The sequence below is a fragment of the Tachypleus tridentatus genome, chromosome 10, assembly GCF_004210375.1.
Source record: "Tachypleus tridentatus isolate NWPU-2018 chromosome 10, ASM421037v1, whole genome shotgun sequence".
NCBI lineage: Eukaryota > Metazoa > Arthropoda > Merostomata > Xiphosura > Limulidae > Tachypleus > Tachypleus tridentatus.
In genome coordinates this window covers 22,300,152-22,318,128 of record NC_134834.1, presented here as the reverse complement: position 1 = coordinate 22,318,128, position 17,977 = coordinate 22,300,152, and the positions used below count along the sequence as shown (strand labels likewise).

General features: G+C 33.5%; 1 protein-coding gene across 1 annotated transcript in view; it reads left to right on the top strand.

Annotated features, from left to right (window-relative positions):
• The window catches only part of LOC143228870 (protein ROP-like), a 28,128-nt gene extending 15,917 nt beyond the window's left edge, over positions 1–12,211 (top strand). The window contains exons 9-15 of the mRNA XM_076460285.1: positions 105–315; positions 464–602; positions 1,397–1,506; positions 5,995–6,096; positions 6,337–6,428; positions 8,986–9,140; positions 9,390–12,211. Coding sequence (XP_076316400.1) covers positions 105–315; positions 464–602; positions 1,397–1,506; positions 5,995–6,096; positions 6,337–6,428; positions 8,986–9,140; positions 9,390–9,451 — 871 coding nt within the window. The 3' untranslated portion in view covers positions 9,452–12,211. The remainder of the gene's footprint in view (positions 1–104; positions 316–463; positions 603–1,396; positions 1,507–5,994; positions 6,097–6,336; positions 6,429–8,985; positions 9,141–9,389) is intronic.
• The last annotated feature ends 5,766 nt before the right edge of the window (positions 12,212–17,977 follow it).

Sequence of the window (17,977 nt, the reverse complement as noted above, 5' to 3'; positions counted from 1 at the left end):
GTATTTGTAAAATTAATGTTTTGCTTGTGAAGTCACATTTCAACGTAGTGCATTGTGCACGACTCCAATACAAGTATGAGCTTCTGGCTCTTTTGTCTTCTTAGGAATGTCACCAGAGAATTGAAGAAATTCATTGATAGCAAGAGGATGACGTCAGATAGTGACAAGACAAGTATTAAAGACCTTTCCACAATGATAAAGAAGATGCCTCAATATCAAAAGGAACTCAGTAAATATGCCACACACCTTCATCTAGCGGAAGATTGTATGAAGTCCTACCAAGGTTACGTGGACAAGTTGTGTAAAGTGGAACAAGTGAGCACTTGTTAAGGTTCCTTAATAACCTATTAGTGTTCTACCATATTTAAATATTGTTTTAAATATAGTCATTTCTAATAAAAGGCTTCATATTGTAGCCTTGTATCTGTTGTTATATAAAAAGTACAATTGATTTCAAATCCAGGATTTGGCAATGGGGACTGACTCAGAAGGGGAACGTATCAAGGATCCCATGAGAAACATTGTTCCGATTCTGCTAGATACAAAAGTCACAACACAAGATAAGATTCGTATCATACTTTTGTACATTCTGTCTAAAAATGGTTGGTAATCTTTCAGTCTGTGTTATTCATTATCTTGAATTACCATGTATATTGTTTGCTTATCATATCCATGATAGGATCTAATACTAGTAGAGAAATAATGTGAAGTATATGAATTGTTTTCTTTACTTGCTGTTGTATGGTTTAAAACACTGTATAAAAAATATTTTAAATTATAACTTATTATGGAAAAGGGAAGACAGAATATTGACCCATATTAAAATATCTCATCTTTTATTATCATGATACTAACCTCTGTGCCATTTGGTCTCATAACTGTTTTCTGCCATTTTTGCATCTTTTGTATATTGCAAACCAAATATTTGTCTCTCGTTTACTGTGACCACTTTCTGCACTGCATTTTAAAAGCTGCGTGCACAGCCAAAACTCAACAGTCACATGAGAACAGGCTTGAATAACATTGATAGCAAATTTTATTTTTGTAAACAGAATGTTCTACACTAAACTGTTAGGAACTAACCACATTATTGTTTACATTTCTAAATATGATGTCACTTGGTGGCTAAAATTACCATATGGTATTGTTGACCAGCTTTTAGCATGATGGAAATGCTCAGTAATTACATTTCATGGTAGGCAGTAGAAGTAGCTCAGAGCTTTTGCCCTGAGCAAAACCAAGAATACAACACAATTAACCTTTTTAAAGTTGATGAAATAATGTAAATTGATAAATTAATTTTAACTTTTCCCATCACTGGAGCTGGGTAGTTTTGTGTAAGATAATACACCCAGACTGTATTGGGTTACAGGAAATTTATTTATTTTTTCTATAGGAATATCAGAGGAAAACCTAGCAAAGCTAATCCAACACGCTCAAATTCCAGCTGTCGAGAAGTGCATCATTACAAACATGGTGCACTTGGGTGTCAACATTGTGACTGATGTGAGTCTCTTGATGTTTCTTAATGATTTTCTTACTTAACATTTTACTCTTTGATGTGATTTATAAAGGAGAAATAAATCATAATCTGTTGAAAAAAACTAAAGCAGCTTCAACTGAGAGACTTGTTTTATTGAAAGATTTTTTAAATATAAAAGTTTTGGTAGAGAATTAATATTAAAGAAAATCCTCAGTGATGTTGGGTGTATTACAAAAATAACCAAAAAAACTGTAAAATCCAGTTATAAAGGGATACATTCAGTCATTATAATTGTGTATTTGTTTTTTCTTCCAATGCTGGTCAGTTTGACAATGAGCTAAGTGAATATTTTGTTAAAGATGCTTATGAAACAATCTATCTAGCAGATAAGTTTTTAAGTTTGTACAAAAAAGAAACTAGATCAAATTCTGCTTTGTCGCTAGTTTTATCATTTTCACAAGAAACTCACCTGCATTCTATTTTCAGATCTACTTAAGTGTTTTTTTTATTTATAGATATAAAAATAAACTTATTAATTGTTGTTTCCTTAGAATTCCAAACTGAGTAGACTATAAATGTTTTTCTAATAAATCATCCTTGTAAGTAATAATAATAATTGTACTAGCTGCAGAGTATTGCAGTTAATAGGCTACAAAAAATTTCTTACATTAGTCCAAAATGTCTTCAGACTGAAGGGCCAAAAAACTTGACTGTTACACTAATATTACCAGTGCTTGTAATTGCTTGAATATGTGTTCCAGTAATGTAGCTATTGGAAAGGTTACTTAAGTTTTCATTTCTACTCTAAGATGGCAAATTTTTAAAGGTGCTTCTTAATAGTGAAGTCTTTCCTTTAGAAAAGGAAAAAAACAAATTAAGATATATGAAATTAAATGACCTAGAATAAGTCTCAATGGGTTAGACTTCTAGACAGTATTAGCATAGTATCCATTATCATGTAGTTTCTACTTCAGTGGGTGGTAAATTTGGTCTTGTTAACAGATAAAACAAAGCAATTTTTCCATAACTTCTCTTTGATATAAAGTATTTAGTTGTCATAATCAATATAGATGGACATGGTTTGTCCATCTGTTAAAGTATAATAACAGAAGTCTTTATATTAGCTTTGAGTATTGGGTTGGTACAAAATATGGTGACAGTATTTATTAGGCATACAATGTATGTTAATTTATTCTTTGTAATCAATATGTGTATGAAATCACAGCTTACAGTAGGACTACCTTTAAATAACTACAGTGTGATATTAATTCATTAACAAATGTTTTTCAGTTTGTTGTCATACCTATCTGTGTGGCTTTAAGTGCCCTACTAATTAAGATACACTGTTTACTGGGTTGTAAATATATCAGTTTGACAGTTACAGTAAAGTGTTTATATCCACTTTGAATGGAACTTCAAAAATATATTTAACTTTCTTGCATCACACATTTTTAGTTGTTTTATATTCAATATTCTAATGAAAATTATGAATTTAAAACTAAAAATGAGAAAATCAAATACTTTTGTTTCATGCCATGTTACACTTCTAGATTATAATTAAAAGTGATGGCCCTCTGTTGTTTTTTATGTGTAGGAAGACTTGTTTTTTGTCACAGAAATACAAACGATGAATCAAGTTATACAACTAAGAGTTTGAGATGTACTTGTAACACTATTGTACATTTGTTAGTAGTTAATATCTGTAGTGTCAGCTATAAGAGAATTTAATGAGGGAGTTTGATAATATGTAAAATAATGTTTAGTTGATGTGTCATTTCACTATATCATGAAGACAAATGCATTAAGAATAAACTTGTAAATATGTACATCTTGTCAAAACACTACTGTATATCAAACTTGCACAGATTAAACATTGTTAATATGAAGGATACTGATGGAATAACACTATGTAACACAAATTTTGTTCCTGGATAGAATGTGTTATTTCTTAATTACTTATGTTGTAAAAGTACAGAAAATGGTCATTATTCCCTTCAAACTTTGCTTTTGTGACCCGGATAATGCTGTAAGTAGGTGGCTTGTTCTGATCAGAAGTTAATTGTTTTGTTATGTGTAGAAAATATTCTATCAGTTTGTAAGGTTTTATAGTATTTACAATAAAACCATTATTTTAAGTATAATAAAGCAGTTCTTTATAAAAGACAAACCTGTGATACTGAATGTTTTTAACTTACTCTGTATTTGATCTCTATAATCAATAGCAGCCTCAATACAAGATTGCACATGGCATCATGTTACTGATGGTGAGGGAAAAGTTGCACATTTTGATGTGCAGTCAAGTGAAAAAAAATTGCAGTCTGTGCAGAAGTGACGGTCATTGTAATTTGGAGAGAGCTATAAATCCAAAGAGGAGAATGTGTTGTGTCAGATTTGTCAAACAAGTACTGTGACAAATGTATAGTTAACTGTTAAATAAATTGGCAAGAAGAGTTAAACTGTACTGTTTAACCACATAGAAAAAGAGACACGAGCCGGTTATTTCAATCATGCAAGGTTGATTCTGGGGACAAGATGATATAATCATTATTAACGAGTGAAAATGACCAAACCTAAGATTATTTTGTATGTTATCTGTGGAAACTGTTTTATTCATGGTAAACTGTCTTTAATATAACTAATAAATCTGCCAAACAGCTTTTGGATAAGAGGAGTTTTCAATTGATCCTGGAAAAGTCCTGGGATTTTTACCTGAACATTGTATAAATCCTGTAATGGAGCAATATGAATCCAAGTTGGTGTTGAGGTTAGGAAGTTTCATCCAGGATTTTTTGTTTAAATTAGGAATTCATCATTTTATTTCCACAAATACATCTAAACAAATTTTTATTTCATTGTTTGGATTGCTGGTCAGTGATATTATTAGCATTGGTGAGGGAAAAGATACAGCACAGGATATTTTTTTTGATTTTCAAACAACATTCCATATAAATAATAAGGGTATTTTATATGGGAAAACTTGACAGAAAAGTCTGATTTATTTCAAAAAGTTCACTCAACTTTGTCCATCTGCTCCATCTAGCTTGATCGAAGATGATGCTTCAGTCCGGTATTATTAGAGCTCCATCAATCTAGTAAAGATTAACTTCAGCAAACTGAAACTCACCGCATCCAACCTTTGAGGAAACGAATAAAATAAATGTTGTCTTCAAATTCACATGATGTAGCTGGGACCCCTAAAGTTTATGGGGGGGAAAATCAAAAGCTTTATTCAGTATTGTCTTGGAAGTCATGTATTTTAATTTTATAAGCTATTTTATAGGAGCACAAGAATTTTATATTGAGTAATAGTAATTTAGTTATCTTATAAATGCAAATTAAATGTATGTTAAAGGCTTACAACAAATAAAATGGTGAGCGTAATAGCTTTTGAAAATAAAACTTTGATTTTACTTTTGTTTTAGTAACTTTGTAATTTAGCATTTTACACATTCCATTTAGTTCATTTAATTCTAATGGCAAAAAAAAATATTCATGTAAAGCAGGGGTGGCCAACCCATGGCACATGCACCAACAGTGACGCATTGCACGATTACAAGTGGCGCACTATACCCCAGAGATAAGAATGTACGTTTGCGGGTACAGGAGTGTGAGTCCATTTATTAGGAGTTTGAAGTTGATGTGTGTGTTTGTCATTTGTGTTTGTGTATGAAGATGTTTGGTGCAATGATCTATTATGTAATTCAGTATATATCTTTATATCAAGACATAATAGAAAGAAGAGAAAGAGAAACTTAGATACAGAAACTGCAACCTAAAACGCATACGTGAATACACAAGAAGATATAGATACATTGAAACAAATATAAATTTAAGGGTCAGATTAACTGTACGTTACAAACCAGATGTTAAATATTGTAACAAAGAGTACAGCTCAGGATTGAAAGGCTGTTAAAGTTTGTGTGGCACATCTGAATTAGAAGTGAACTAATTGGTGCATAGGAAACAAAAGGTTGGCCACCCCTGATGTAAAGAATTCCTGCCCACGTTAGTAGGCCTACTTGGATGAGTTTTCACGGGCACATGAAAAATCTGCTTATTTGCTGCCCAGTCAAAGCCCGTGCCATTTAACCTGTTGAGGTTAGCATACTGTATTTCTTCATGTGCAGCCAGCAGCTATTTAAAAGTATATCAAGAGCAGTAGCTTTGTATTTGTAGCATGAGAATACTTTGGTGATAACTGGTTATTGAAATAACTATATAAAGATGAGAAATATCTTTTACCCTATTTTGCTTCCACCACTATTCCTTCTATGCATATGAAATTATTTTAGTACAAGTAATTATCAAATTATTTGCAGGCATCAAGTATGCCTATAAATATGTTGGAAGTGATTAAATCTCTATTATTATTATTATTATTATTATTATTGACAGCTAGAACCACTCTCATAAGTGCATCTTGTTTCTTAACTGAATCATTCTATGTTAATACTTGGCCACTTATTTGTCTCACTTTGATATCTTTTTTATAATTTTTTTTTCAAACACAGGGAAGCCGAAAGAAAATTTATCAAATTCCTAGAAAGGAACGTTTAACGGAACACACCTATCAGATGTCACGGTGGACACCCGTCATCAAGGATCTCATGGAGGTGTGTACTTTAATAATGTATAATGTTAAATATACAAGTTCTATTAATATTTACTCAAGCATCTGATACACCAAAGAGAAAGTTGCTCATAAGATTAACTTCCATGTAAGTTTATTTCATTGTGATACGAATAGCTATTGTGTCCTTTTTGGTGTTGCTATCAAATATATTGCCTTTTACTTTGTTTTTACATGTTCTACAATTTCTGTATTGTTGTTAAAAATTGGATATTATCTTCAGGATGCTATCGAGGATAAATTGGATAGCAAGCATTTTCCTTTTCTGGCTGGCCGAGTTGCACCAACAGCATATGGACGTCCGACTCCAACGAGGTAACGTATGAGGATAGAGATAATTAACACCAAAATCATTAATTACATTATCAAATCTTGCTACCTGTCCAGACAAGAATTTATGGTGTATTCTCTGTTAGTCTAACAGTTCAAAATTAAGGATGGCTAAATACAGATAGACCTTCTATAGTTTTGTGTGAAAATTGTGAATAATAAAAGATATCGATATCAGGCTTAACTGATAACATAGTTACGAGGGCTGTTCAAAAAATACAGCGGACTGAAGTCATAAAACAAAATGTACTTTATTTAGAAGTTACAGGTCTGGGCCTCCATCAAAGTACTCTCCTCCCCAATGCACACACTTATCCCAACGGTGTTTCCACTTGTTGAAACAGTCCTGGTACGCTTCTTTTGTAATGTCCTCCAGCTCCTTTGTTGCATTTGCCTTAATCTCGGGAATCATCTCAAATCTTCTTCCTTTTAAGGGTATTTTGAGTTTGGGGAACAAGAAAAAATCGCAAGGAGCAAGGTCAGGTGAGTAGGGGGGGTGGGGAAGAACAGTGATCGAGTGTTTGGCCAAAAACTCGCGAGTTCTGAGGGCTGAATTTCGCAGCAACGCGGTGCATCTTTAATTTTTCCGTCAAAATCTCGTAACAAGATCCAACTGATATCCCACACTCTTCAGCAAGCTCCCTAACAGTCAGACGTCGATTTGCTCGCACCAGGGTGTTGATTTTGTCGACGTGTGGGTCGTCAGTTGACGTGGAAGGACGTCCATCTTCAATGGACTGTCGACCATCCTTAAAACGTTCATGCCACTTGAAACATGCTGTACGATTCATAGCAACATCACCGTAAGCCGTGTTAAGCATAGCAAAAGTTTCAGTCGCAGATTTTTCAAGTTTAACACAAAATTTCACAGCAAGTCGTTGTTCCTTCAGGTCATTCATTCTGAAATCCGCCAAACGAAAAAAACGCACTTCACTTAAAACCGCGTAGCTAATACACAAATGAAGATATCTGCAAGCGGGAAATGGCATCGTAATCAGCTGATCTGTGCGAACCCTGCGACACCATGCGGATTCCCCTGGAACCAACTAGAGCCACGCAATTCAAACAGTCCGCATATTTTTTGAACAGACCTCGTTATTTGTTATTGTTTCTGTAGGAAACTCAAATAAATAACATTAAGCTTTGAACAGAAGTTAATATTAAAAGAATATAAGCAACTGTAAGAAACAAGTACATAACAGTTATAAAATATCCAACTGAAAATAAGTCTGAGAAATTGTCAGGTGAAATTTTTCTATTTACTGTTAACTTTATGTTATTCAAACAACTTAGTGATTATTTTACTTAGGCCTGGCATGGCCAGGTGGTTTAAGCATTCAATTCGTAATCTCAGGGTTACACCAAATATGCTCTTTCTTTCAGCCATGGGGGTGTTATAATGTAATGGTCAATCCCACTATTCATTGGTAAAAGAGTAGCCCAAGAGTTAGTGGTGGGTGGTGATGGCAAGCTGCTTCCCTCTAGTCTTACACTGCTGAATCAAGGACGGCTAGTCATGATAGCCCTAATGAAATTCAAAAACAAACCAAATTTTACTTATTGGTGCATGAAATTATAGATATTTTATTATAGTATTTATCACTAGGAATTATTATATAATAAATAAAATTACTTGGATTTGATAATGAAGATAAAACATAAAACATTTTATTAACAATGTTTGAATGTCTCAGAGTAACATCTTCCATCTTCAGCTTAATCCTTAATGATTCACAAAACTCTTTAGATTTAAAATTGTTCTAAATTTTCACACTTAACTCAGCAGAGTATTCATGATGCAACTTAGTAGAATGGAGGACAACTGTCTGTTGTGGAGACACAAGTGTATCGGACAACATTTCGAAAGTCTTCCGCCTTTGTCTTCAAGTTGCCATATATTTTACAAAGTTTCATTATATTATCTGTCTCTTTATCAATTTTCTTAATAACTAAGTAAACTAATGATTATGTTATTGTAATTTCAGTAACAATCAGCTTTCTAACATTATCAAATTTGCTGAAGGTGGAACAAGTTATTCAGAAATGTTTGAATCTTGTAAATAAAACATTTCATCAACCATTTTAATCTTTGTTGTTAAACTTCCATTTCCTCACTGGGGTTCAGTTAGTTTTACATGTTATTGAAACAGGAGAAACAAACTTTGTTTATTTACCCAAGCATGTTGGACTATAATGAATGATCTGTGTAGTGAATTATTTTAACTTTATTTTGTAGGTGATGAGTCATCCTAATTGTTGTATGTTTTAGTAATTTATTAAAATTTCACGTTGGTTGATAAGCTGTTAATACATATAGCTCAGGTTAATCTATGTGATAAAAAGTGATGTTTATTGAAACTAGAAGATTCATAGCAACTAGTTTTAACCAACTTAAGAAAAGTGTGTTTTACTAAATAGTGGTCAGTAGTTTATTGTTAGTTTTTAAACACTGATACTTACGAGTAGCTTGAGCTTGGTGTAGTTAGTTTTGAGATTTTTTTTATTATTTACTTCATGGCTTGATGAAACTTTCAATTTTTAGTGTGAGGTATGGCCACTGGCATAAAGATAAGAATACACCAAACGTGAAGAACGTCCCACGTTTAATTGTTTACATCATTGGAGGTGTCACTTATTCCGAGATCCGCTGTGCATACGAAGTAACAAAAGAGGCGAAAAACTGGGAGGTCATGATTGGTGGGTGCTAAGAAAATGCTTGTTATGTCTAGAATTAAAAATGTTTTATTAAAACAAACAAGTGGAATGCAACAACATATCTCTGAAATTTGTAACAAAAAACAAAACGAACAGAAACCTCAAGAATTGAAATTTTTAGTGATGACTGAAATATTTAAAATGTTATTAAGAGAACGTCAAAACTGTTTTATGCTGAAAAATATGAAGTATAAGAATCTTTGTTAGAATAATTATCTGAACTTATTTCAGGATCTGACCATATCCTTATGCCTGAAGGGTTTCTCAGTGACCTCCGAGATCTCAGTAGTTAAGATGAAGAGTTGTCAGTTGATCTGGAAACAAAAGTTACTTCCAAGTGCTAGGTCTATAGATTCTAAGCTATATACTTAGAATTTATCAACTGTTTTTGTTTAGAATTGATGTTTACTGGATTATTTCTAGAAAATATTTATTGTTTTGTAAAGACAATAATTGTTAGAAAAAAAGTTGAATTATTGATTAATTTGTTGTAATAATTATTATACTGCTGTGCTAATGTGCACTTATGATATCCTCTCTTAAACTATTATACACGTACAGATATATAATTGTAGAATAAAAATTTTCACCTCTAGCATACAAAGTTAGTCCACTTAAAGCATTTGTGCATAGAAATATATATAAACAGTTGTATCAATAAGATATTTGTGTACTTCTCATTAGGAATAATAAGACATCAAAGTAAACTGTTTGACCATTTTGTGTGTAACTATGTACCTATTTTTATAAAAATATTAAAAACATTCCTCTTGTTTTAGAACTGTAATTTGTTTTATTGGATTAATTATTACTTTAATTTCTTGTGTTACTGAAAAGAAAAACAGAATTTTTATGATTTTAAAGAGGCAAACTTTTCCAGTTTTAGAAACTATACAATCAGATTAACATCATTTTTCAAGCTAATTTAAATGTCTACAATGTGTCAGAATTTTTGACATGTAGTGAATTAAAATTAAAAATAGTTTTAAGAAGCTTATAAGTAATGTAACTTTTTAGAGTTAATTAAGTTCAAGTGGTGGCTTACAATAATTGTCAAAAAAAAGTTCATAAATCCATTCAATTTCATATTTATTAACTAGAAATTTAATCTGATAAATAAACAAAATTTTAAGTCCTAAAATGAAAGGAAGAATTTTGTGTTTTTCAAAACTGTCTCTCAACAAAATATAAGAAATTTCATATTGTGTAAAACATTACAGCCTAAGCTAATCAAACCATATCATTTAAGTTAAAACCAGAAACTGTTAAGTTCTTACAATGTTTTATTCTGTTGGGTTAAGTATTTTTCACAAAAATTAGGATGTTAATGACACTGTGCTGGTCCAGAAGAAATTAATGAAAGGTCATGTCAACCTTGTAATAGTATTGCAAAACTGGAACCTCTCTCTCTCTCTTGGGTCTCTGGAAAGAGAATTTTTTCTTATACTCAAAACAAACAAACTGGTTTACTCAAAACTAGTTTCTGTGAATCAATACAGTTAAGTGTTTCAGCAAAGTGTTAATTATACCTTGAATAATATCTGGTACAAGTAAAAATGTAAATGTTTTAAAGTTATATTTATCAATATCAAAATATAATTCCCAGGTGATGAATGTTCATGCAGAACATAATAATAAGAAATTGTCATAAAGTGATGCAAAGGTTTAAATATTTTTATTTTGTCTGTGTAAGAATTAATTTTGTATCTATTTCACCAAAAGTTTTATCACAATATGTATTTATTTATGTAATATATAGATTTTTTTAAGCTTTGTTGGCAAGCTTTGATTTGTTTCAGATATATTAGTTCTGTGAACACTTATCTGTAACCTGAAATGTCAAAACTTGATGTAAGTTATTGCACAAACATTTTTTGTTACAGAACTATTATTAAATCTGTAAACTGTAACTTTTCCATTGCCATGGGGTACATGGTGAATTCTCCTCACTGTGTCCCAAAACTGTTGTGGATCACGCAAATGCAAGTACAACGTAAAACCATTATAATTTACATGAGAATATTCTGCTAGTTTTTGTGAAATCCGATGAACTGTCACTGGTATTTGGATTGATGACTGAGAAATGCTTTTCTAGAACACTAATGTGTAAGTTTGGAACCTTGTATTACCACAAAGAAGAATGGGTGGGTATTCACCTTCAATATTTCCAAAGTTTATAGGAGTTTTGGATTAGTAACAGAATGTTGTGATATGTTTGTTTTTTTACCATGTACTTAAAAATAAAGTTGAGACTGAAAAGAGGTGTTTATCTATAAATTTGACAATGAATGTGTTAAGTAGCTGGTATTTCTGTATACTGTACAGTTTATTACTGTCGTATGTGAATAAAGAGAAAAACGTCAAATGGTTTCGTAATGTTTTACAAGATAGATTTGGAGGTATTGAAATTTGTAAGCGGTGTTCTTTGATGGTCTAAATGCTGTTTGTGGAATATTCTCATGGTATGTGGTAAACTTTTCCTTGTTTATAAACCTCATTAGCAAATAAAGTCTTGTAGTGAGAATATTTTTACTTGTAAGAACAAACGTGGTAAATATTTGGAAATATATGATGTAGAAAAAAACAAACCTTTCTACAGATATGGTATCTTTTATGGTTTTGCAGTGTTTTGTTTTTATTGCTTGTGAGGTTTAAGTGATTTTGTAAACGTGGTGCCATTTGTGGTGGGTTAGATTATTAAATCCAAACAGTTCTTTAACAAACTGTTACTTAAGTTTGATTCATTTCAAACTAAACAAACTTTCTTTTAGTTTTTTTTCGTTTTTGTTTTCATTTTTATGTATTTTGTTTAATCTATTTTCTGTGATTCTCTTATAGCCTAGTATAGTAAGGGAAGCTAGACAATATTAGAATAATATTCAAGGCCTCGAACATTGTCAGCATCATTGTCACTTCGTAGAACAGGTGCTATCACTAGGTGGAAGTTAATTTTTTTGTTTTATTTTAAATGCAGTTGAAGCGATGTAACAAGATATTTTATGTTATGTGATTGTAAATTCTATGTTTTGGAATAAAATGTTACACCGAGTAAACTGCAGTAGTTTATTGTGAACAGACTGTATCATTATCAGAATGATAAAAGTTCTAGTGTTTTGAAATACTGAGCTGTGCAGGATTTCCACAAATTGTTCACTTGTGTTTCAGTACTAAAAGCGCTAAATTTAGGGACTGCTATCATGCGGTATTCGTATAGCTTTAGATTTGCATTATTGCTACCATTAATAACTTTCAACACGATATCTCAGTTGGCTTGTTCTGCTACAGTTCAGAAGTAATGTTCAGGTCGTTTTTACATTTTCTCTGACAATATTAATCAGTTTGTAACACAATACTTCACCCCCCTGGGCCAGGTGATTAAGGCACTCAACTCGTAAGTTGAGGGTCGCGGGTTCGAATCTCAATGCACACCAAACATGCTTGTCCTTTCAATCGTAAGGCGTTATAATGTACGGTCAATCCCACTATTAGTTAGTAACAGAGTAGCCCAAGAGGTGGCGGTGGGTGGTGATGATTGGCTGCCTTCCCTCTGGTCTTACCCTGCAAAATTAGGGATGGCGAGCGTGCATCGCCCTCGTGTAGCTTTGTGCGAAATTCTAAACCAACCAAAACTTCACCCCCTACCGAATAAAAATCCAACTGAATTTTTTTTATACCATTACATTTTAATGAATATGTCTATTATAGAATAGTAAAGTATATGTGATAATTAAATGAATCATTATCCCACTTAAAATCAACTTTCAAGATAATGGTGAAATTGTTCAACGACAATGAACAGTAAATAAAGTATGGAAGAATTATAGACTGAAAATAGTAGAAGTTTAAATAAAATAATTGTTACTCAAGTGGTTTAATTTCAGTTCAGACGAAGTCTAACTTACATCTACCTTTTTGGAAAACTAGTAAAAATAAAACGAGTGTGATAATGGTTCAGAACTTGTAGTGTTTATGTAATGGTATTACACTGACGTCATTAAGTATTCGTAAATTAGTCAAATTAAATGTTGTAACTTAATCTTAGGTCTCTTATTAATTAGAGAAATGCTAATACACAAAATAGTTGTGTACATTATTTGCTACATACACTTACTACACACAATTTTGAAACTTGGTGGATAGTTAGGGTTACCAAATCGCCGTTTTCAGCTCCGGAGATTTGTTAACTTCACGCTCACTAAATGTTTAAAGTTAATAATTTAAAAAAGATGTGATGTAATAACTGTAATATAACTTGTAAGGAAGAAATAGAATAAAAAACACTTGTACAGATTCATCAAAGCAGTACTTTAGGGTTAAACGTTGAAACCTATAGAGTATCGGAAACAGTTATGTTCGTAACAAGAGATAATAGATTTACTGAAGACGTGTGTCGTGACTTAAAAATTATTTTAATATGCCTATTAATACTTACGACTACTATACGAAAAGTATTATTAACTTCAGTATTACGTTGTATTATTTAGTGCAAAATATGATAAATAATATTTAAAAATAAATGGGGACTTTGGAATTAATATTACATATAAAGTGATATAAACTGGTGTTCAGATTAAGATCTATAGCAAAATGGTAACTTTGTACACTGCGATTATTAATGGATAATATACTGTAATGAACATTGGATTAGAACAAAAAGTACGCAAATGATCACCTTCCAAGTTAACATTTACATTTTCTTTTAAAGTATGAATTCAACATACAAGTACAACCCAATAAATTTGCTTATCTAGTAGACTTATTTGTTTTGAATTTCGCGCAAAGCTATGCGAGGACTATTTAGCAGTGCAAGACCAGAGAGAAAGCAGTTTATCACCACCGCCAACGCTTGGGTAAACCCTTTTACCAACGAATAGTGGGACTGATCGCACATGACAACGCCTGCACGGCTTCTGGGATTCGAAGCTGCGACCCTCAAGTTGCGAGTCGGGCGCCCTGACCACCTGGCCATGCCGGGTCATTCTAGTACGTGTAAATTTATCTGAAGGCCTGGAAAACGACAAAGAGGTTCGTTATAGCGTTGTGGGGGCAAGCGTGCGACCGTCACGTCCAAAGTTATAAGAGTATACAATAACTTGGGATTATTGTATATAGTGTAAAAGTTGTAACTAGTAGATTTGCGCAAAGCTACTCAATGTCAATTTACGCTAGGCGTCATTAATTTAGAAGTGACAGAATAGAGGGAAGGCAGCTAGACAACACTACCTTCTGCAAACTCTTAGACTACTCTTGAACGACAAAAATGGGATTAATCGAAACAAAATAACTCCGCCACGGCTGAAAGTACTAGCATACATGGTAGCGGGATTTTAACCTGCAGATTGCCAGTTCCAAAAATCAATGCGTAAAAATATATAATGTCATATAAGTAAAACGTGAAACTAATTTAAATTTTAATGATTACTACAATCGTGAATAGCAGGGCTCGTGGTTTGTGGCCTGTTGTCGCAAAAACGCGCTGTGCTTTTGGATACGTCATTAAGAGCGACGGTCAAACGCCACAGCTTGGTGAGACTAGAGTTGGGATAGATCTTGTTAACTATCTATCTAATATCTAATCGATAACTTAGCCCATTCTATAGATTGGCACGAAAGTTCGGAAGCTAACAACGAATAATATTTGTATAACAAATAATCCAATGGAACATGCAAGTAATTCATTGGTCTGAAAGCACGAAGATGATCCACCTTGCGTGATAACAGTTTACTGTGGCCATTCTGTCCACTTCATTATTTGATATTATTAAACAAATATCATCTAGATAATATTTTTTATTAATTAACAAACATTCTAAGAAAATGAAACGTCACAGTTTTATAAATTGAATTGTATCAGGTCCATCAACAACAGCTCGAGTTCCAGAGAGGCCTTCGAATGGGAAAAGTAATGACGTTCGTACCTTTGTTTTCTGTTTTTTAAAAAAAGTGTTATGTTAACACTGTATCTTTTTTCTGAAAACGCTATTTCAGTGTTGTTGTGTTTTTACTTCAGTATGTTTTGTTTTACAAGTCTATGTTATGTCGTTCAATATTCTGCATGAGTAAGAAAGGACCAGATATGTGAAAATGCTAACTGGTCGTTTGAGTAACCAAAAGAGTCAGTTCTCACGGGAAATTTCCAACTATCGCCGAGACCAGGATTCCCCTCGGTGGACTCAACAGATAGCCCGATGTGGCTTTACTATAAGAAAACACACACACCGAGACTGGGATATGCAGTTTCGTTTGGTGTGTTTGTTTGTTTTAAATTTCGCCCAAAGCTACACGAGGGCTATCTGCGTTAGACGTCCCTAATTTAGCAGTGTAAGACCAGAGGGAAGGCACCTTGTCATCACCACCCATCGCCAACTCTTGAACTACTCTTTTTCCAACGAATAGTGGGATTGACCGTCACATTATAACACCTCCATGACTGAAAGGGCGAGCATGTTTGGTGCGACCGGGATTTGTCAATCCCACTATTAGTTAGTAAAATAGTAGCCCAAGAGGTGGCGGTGGGTGGTGATGACTGGCTGACTTCCCTCTAGTCTTTCACTGCTAAATTAAGGACAGATAGCCCTCGAGACGGCTAGCGCAGATAGTCCTTGTAGTTTTGCGCGAAATTCAAATAACTGACTGACTTGTTTTTGTATCTTTCATTTCCAGCGGGGTCTCGTATACTGAATAATATTTACTAGTTTTACATTTTGACGTCAGCATTTGTTAGTGTTATGAATTACAAATATATGTTGTTTTTATGTATATTTTTTGTATTCTTTATGTTATCAGGTATCCTGTTATTAGCATTAGCTAGGAACAGTACTGTTTTCAACTTAATCTGTTTAAACGAAACATTCGATGTAAAATCGCGAATAAAATTTTCATTCCCTGCTTTGTCAATGTATGATTTATGTAATTATTCGATAGCGACAGACTTGGGGAGAACTTTTGGTATCCATATTTGATGTCATTCTCTGTCTACTATTCACAGAATATTTATCTTCTAGGAGAAAATGATTAAACAAATTTTTAAAGTTTCGAAAATTACTCGGACCTACGTTCAGTTTAATCGAGGCCCGGCATGGCCATGTGGGTTAAGGTGTTAGACTCGTAATTTGGGGGTCGTGGGTTCGAACCCCCGTCGCACCAAACATGATCTCCCTTTCAGCCGTGGGGGCGTTACAAGGTCACGGTCAATTCTACTATTCGTTGGTGAAAGATTAGCCCAAGAGTTGGTGGTGGGTGGTGATGACTAGCTGCCTTCCCTCTAGTCTTACACTGCTAAATTAGAGACGGCTAGATCAGATAGCCCTCGAGTAGCTTTGCGCGAAATTCAAAACAAACAAACAAGCAGTCTAATCGCCGATTATACCTCACAAAAGGTAGATTCTACCGCCCAACACCATTCATTCTAAAGTTAATAATAATTGTTATTGCTATTTTTAGAACAAAGATACACAATTGAAAACTACGCTTTATCCCCCGCGGGAAATCACATTCTAGTATTATAAAATTTGTAAATCTACCGTAATCCAGTGAGAGTACAGTTAAGAAAGGTGAGATTATAACAGATTATATGATATGTATTAATACTGATAAATCAAGTACTGGAATGTAATCGGTTTCGAGCTATATTGTGGAATTTAACAGGTCAAGAATTTCATAGGGCGGAGCGTTTTAAAATAAATTATCATATATACACTTACGGTTCTACAAACCAGGCCCGGCATGGCCAAGCGTGTTAAGGCGTGCGACTGGTAATCTGAGGGTCGCGATTTCGTATCCCCTTCGCGCCAAACATGCTCGCCCTTTCAGCAGTAGGGGGGAGTTATAATGTGACGGTTAATCCCACTATTCGTTGATAAAAGAGTAGTCCAAGAGTTGGCGGTGGGTGGTGATGACTAGCTGCCTTCCCTCTAGTCTTACACTACTAAATTAGGGACGGCTAGCAAAGATAGCCCTCGAGTAGCTTTGTGCGAAATTAAAAAAAAACAAACAAGCTACAAACCAATAGAATACTAAAAGTATGCTGCTGCTTCGGTTGCCGTTTGACTCATTGATACGGGCGGGACTTTGAGAGGAAGAAGACCAATGTTTTCACAACTTAAGGTTGACAGCCAACTTCAAGGTTCTAACGTATATGAACAACTTTACTTCCATAAGCAGCGTTCAAGTCTCTTAATAAAATGTTTTTGTGTAATATATAATATTTCTTTAATATTTCACATGCAACTGTTCTGTTGCATTGTAATTCATGTTTATTTTAGTATTATATATTGTTTAAAAAAAAAAAAACTTTTCTTTGCAAGACTTTGTTTTTCGCAGGGTAAGGGTTGAGGAAAATATTAAAATATCCCTCTGACAGCTTTAACTAATAAAATGCACCAAACATGCTTGCTTTTTCAGCCGTGGGGACGTTATAATGTGACGGTCAATCCCACTATTCGTTGATAAAAGAGTAGCCCAAGAGTTGGCGGTGGGTAGTAATGACTAGCCGCCTTCTTTCTAGCCTTACACTACTAAATTAGGGACGGCTAGCGCAGATAGCCCTCGTGTAGCTTTGCGCGAAATTCAAAACAAACAAACTAATAAAATACAGACTTTCTACTTTTATTTTCAGTTGTGACTTATCTTATGAGTGCATTCTTATAGATAACTTATGCACACGTTAATAAAACAGTTCACTCTGATTATTATCTAGCGTGTCAGATCACGTGTACAACATTTCAAAGGGTGCCGACACGCTAGTGTTAAAACAATTTGCCACGTGTTCCTCGAAAAAGTTATTGGTCGATGTGAAAACGTTAGTTGTATTTTTTTAA